The 3571-nt window shown below is 39.9% G+C and overlaps 1 protein-coding gene across 2 annotated transcripts; it reads left to right on the top strand.

Annotated features, from left to right (window-relative positions):
• The first annotated feature begins 868 nt into the window (after positions 1-868).
• si:dkeyp-59c12.1 (Ras-related and estrogen-regulated growth inhibitor-like protein) lies at positions 869-3428 on the top strand. 2 transcript variants are annotated; one of them, XM_048257388.1, is made up of 4 exons: positions 869-1007; positions 1111-1164; positions 1257-1333; positions 2093-3428. In XM_048257388.1, exons 1-4 carry the CDS (start codon positions 959-961, stop codon positions 2519-2521), a joined length of 609 nt encoding a protein of 202 aa, XP_048113345.1. In that variant the 5' UTR covers positions 869-958; the 3' UTR covers positions 2522-3428. The 2 variants fall into 2 exon arrangements, with proteins under 2 accessions (XP_048113345.1, XP_048113346.1); XM_048257389.1 differs by having other exon boundaries at positions 2096-3428.
• The last annotated feature ends 143 nt before the right edge of the window (positions 3429-3571 follow it).

Below are 3571 nucleotides of genomic sequence, written 5' to 3' on the forward strand. Positions count from 1 at the left end.
TCTACCAGGAGCATATCAGGAGTAGCAACAAGGAATGGTCAAATTTGACTAATTAATTGGTTTATTTAGTGTCTAAATGATGTCAACATTCTGAAGGAGATGGGTAAGATAGAAAGTCTAAACACAACAATCACTAATGTTCCTCTTAACCTTGTCCTTCTTCATTTTTACTAGTAAAAGTGCCCAGGAGACCATTCTGTACCATCTCCATCCTCATAGAATAGGTGTTCATACTGACAAAATATAACAATATCAAAATTTAAGTATGCACCTAGACTATGTCCTGAATAAAGTAGGCTACAAAAGCAATACGTAAAACATACATGTAGGAACCCCGGTACGGAGCCCAGGAGGTGTCATGAGAGTCCAGATGTGTGCTCATTTGACCAAATTGAGTTCATTTTCTAGATAAACAAAATAATCTTGCAATGAAACCTCCGTACATAGTCAAGCGATGGTCAGTTGTGCTCTGTAAAATGTGTCATTTGCAGGCAGGAATATTTCATTTATTTTAAATATCGTTGGCGTCCACCATTTGTGAAGCATGACAATCCATGTGAACGCATGAATTGTAACGTAGCCAGTAGCCTATGTAGACCTAGCTTAGGCTACTGTTCATTAACGTGCAGAAGATTGTAACAGGTGCAGACACAGAAGATGTAGGCTAGGCCTACGTAAAAATATAAACTTCAATCAAAGCCCGACAGAACTAGACAACATAGCCTACACTATTTACCGAATGAGGTCATTTTTTGATGTTGTTATGTGTCCTAGTATCTTCCCTTCATTTGGTACAGCCCAACTTTTTCAGTTTAGATACACACCCCCTGAGACTCACGAGACTGTAGTTGACTGTAGTGGACTTTGTGTGTAGCACTTTTTATGAAATCCCGCCTCCACTCTGTAAACCACACTTATTGCTATACTCCAAGACTTGACCGGACTAAACGCTTTGAAGATGGATGCAAACATTGTAGTTTTGGGGACGGACAGCGTTGGCAAATCTGGTAAGGACATACCTGTTTTTGTAAGGTTTTTAACGTTAAAAAAATAAAAATGGATTGAAATGTATTTGAACTCACGTTGTTCTGTCAATTTCATTGCATGCAGCACTGACAGTCCGCTTCCTAACACGGAGATTCATCGGAGAATACGGGGACATAGGTGGGTTAAGCTTGACTCACCTTACATTTTGGCTGGATTTTGACCTTTCATATCTTATAGGCTACTCACACTTCCATATTTTCTGTTTGTAGAAACTATATATAGTCATCATTTCAGCGTGGATGGAAGAGAATTGACTCTCTGCATCTGGGATTCACCTTATTCTCAGGTAGGCTAAATAACTTTGAATGAGTATGAGTCTGAAAATAATGTTTCTGTATTGCTTATTAGCGTTTAAAATTGATTATCCATATCTTATTTTTGTAACATATATAGCCTACATTGTTTTTTCAAATTCATAATTGAAGGGAAGTCTATTGCACATGAGGGCATGGAGTTCATTGAGGTTCACCTCAATGTTATTTAATGTTTATTTAGACATGGACAGTGCGCATTAATGAACATAAAAATGTAAATGCACCAGAATTAGCCAAAATGGCTATTTTGCATCTGTTGTCCATGGGCTGATGTTAACAGGTCAGATGTGCCTATAAGAAACTACACACATCATTGCAGACCTAAAAGATAAAACAACACTTTATACATAAGATGTACTATAAAAAAATACAAACAAGTGAAAATAAGCTTAACCTACCATAATAAAATGAGTGAAAGTGTGAATGTTATATTTTCTGATGTTAAATAATGAAGTCAAACTTACAGTCATTCGTATGACATCTTCCTCAGATCATTTGTATTTTTATTCCAAAAGCCTCTTCATAATGTCATGTTTATTGCCATTGTTGTTGATTTATCCGTGCCTCACATTGATGTTAACTTAAACCTTTTAATAAAGACAACCATATTGCCATTTATAATATTGGAGAATACCAGGAAAATCCCCTGACTTCCATAGTCGTACAGATCAAAGATTGAGAGGAATGAAGAGGCCTCTGAATGTATCTTACCTAACCCCCTCTCACCTCAGCAGGATCTGTCCACAAGTTCTTCCATGTGTGAGAAGAGACTGCAGTGGGCTGATGGCTTTGTGCTGGTGTACAGCATCTGTGACCGGGCCAGTTTCAACATGGTGACTCGGCTCATTCAGACCATCAAGACCACCAAGGACTACCTGGGGCTGGAGAAGGTGCCCATCGCAATCGTGGGCAACAAACGGGACCTCCACCACCGCCGAACAGTCCTCAGCGAGGAGGGCCGGATGTTGGCCTTGGCCTCGGACTGCCAGTTCTACGAGGTGTCCGCCGCCGAGAACTACCACAGCGTGCTCATGGTGTTCCACGGCCTGGTGGAACGCGTCAGGGAATCGCGCTCAGTCGTCAAGAAAGCGGCCGGGATCAAGGGCATCGTGAAGAGCATGTCGGCCGTGTTCGCCAGGAGACGCACCGACTCACTGTGACGACAGGGGGTTCTCAGTGGAGGAGACTGCACCTTTTAGGAGGGGGTGTTTGACACTGCCCCCGTTTTACAGAGAGGAGCTCTGGGATGCTGGCTGAGGTCCCAGGCCATGTCTCCCTGTGCTTAAGCTGTTTAATGGAGGGTGGCTGGCTGTAGGGTAGTCTAGGAGGATGAGAATTACTCTCATGCTGTCAGTCACAAAGGAAGCTGTGAGGAGGATGAGGGCATATGTAAGCCATTGGGATAAAGGAGAATCTGGGGTAGCCATAGGGAATCAAATCCACACACAATACCTCTTGATTTTTTCATTAGACTTTACTGAGAAGATGTGAGGATTTGCATGGATTCAATATACTATCTGATTCAGTGTCCTAATGTCCAATGTCCATTACAAATGTTGCCATCATGACATGTTTGAATTCTACACTAACATTTTGAAAACCAAAGTTATGTTGAAGCAGTGTTGTTTGAATTGTCAAGGACTCTCATTATTCATATCTGAGGTCTTAAAATAGTTCAGAGATAACATTGTTCTGTGATTCTGATACAAATATGGAAAAAAGACAAGTTATCAATTTTCCAAGGATGTGTGAAGAATTCAATCTATTTCATAAAACTACCTTCAGGAACAGCATTTCAAGCAACTTTGGTGCTTGGCTAGTGTTAGCACTTCTTTCTGTAATATCAGATTCCATATGCATTGATTTTTATTTCACTTGCAAAAGCACTTTTACATTTTAGCTGGTATTGAGGAGATGATCAACTGAAAATGCAAATCAATTATACTCATTGGCCAGTGTACATATTATGAAATTAACTGATGATTAGTCTGTACATACAAAACTGTAAAAAGATAATGTTCCTGTTGTGAAGTTTGAAATGAATAAAGTGGCTCTGGTTCTGACATACATAAATGATTGTTTGGGTTGATGTTGAAAAGCTGAAGGTGATTCATTTGTTTTGCCCAAGCTGAAGTTGCTTGTTTCATCCATAATGTCTTTGTGCAGACAAGGGACTACTAAAATATATATACACACACAAGAAAAAAACA

Source organism: Alosa alosa, chromosome 11 (genome assembly GCF_017589495.1).
Source record: "Alosa alosa isolate M-15738 ecotype Scorff River chromosome 11, AALO_Geno_1.1, whole genome shotgun sequence".
Lineage (NCBI taxonomy): Eukaryota > Metazoa > Chordata > Actinopteri > Clupeiformes > Clupeidae > Alosa > Alosa alosa.

What these genes read in the sequence shown, in the direction of transcription:
- si:dkeyp-59c12.1 (XM_048257388.1), top strand. Translation starts at nt 959, where the DNA reads ATGGATGCAAACATTGTAGTTTTGGGGACGGACAGCGTTGGCAAATCT. An exon ending in CGGAGAATACGGGGACATAG is followed by an intron (nt 1,165 to 1,256) that starts GTGGGTTAAGCT and finishes TTCTGTTTGTAG; the next exon opens with AAACTATATATAGTCATCAT. An exon ending in GGGATTCACCTTATTCTCAG is followed by an intron (nt 1,334 to 2,092) that starts GTAGGCTAAATA and finishes CTCTCACCTCAG; the next exon opens with CAGGATCTGTCCACAAGTTC.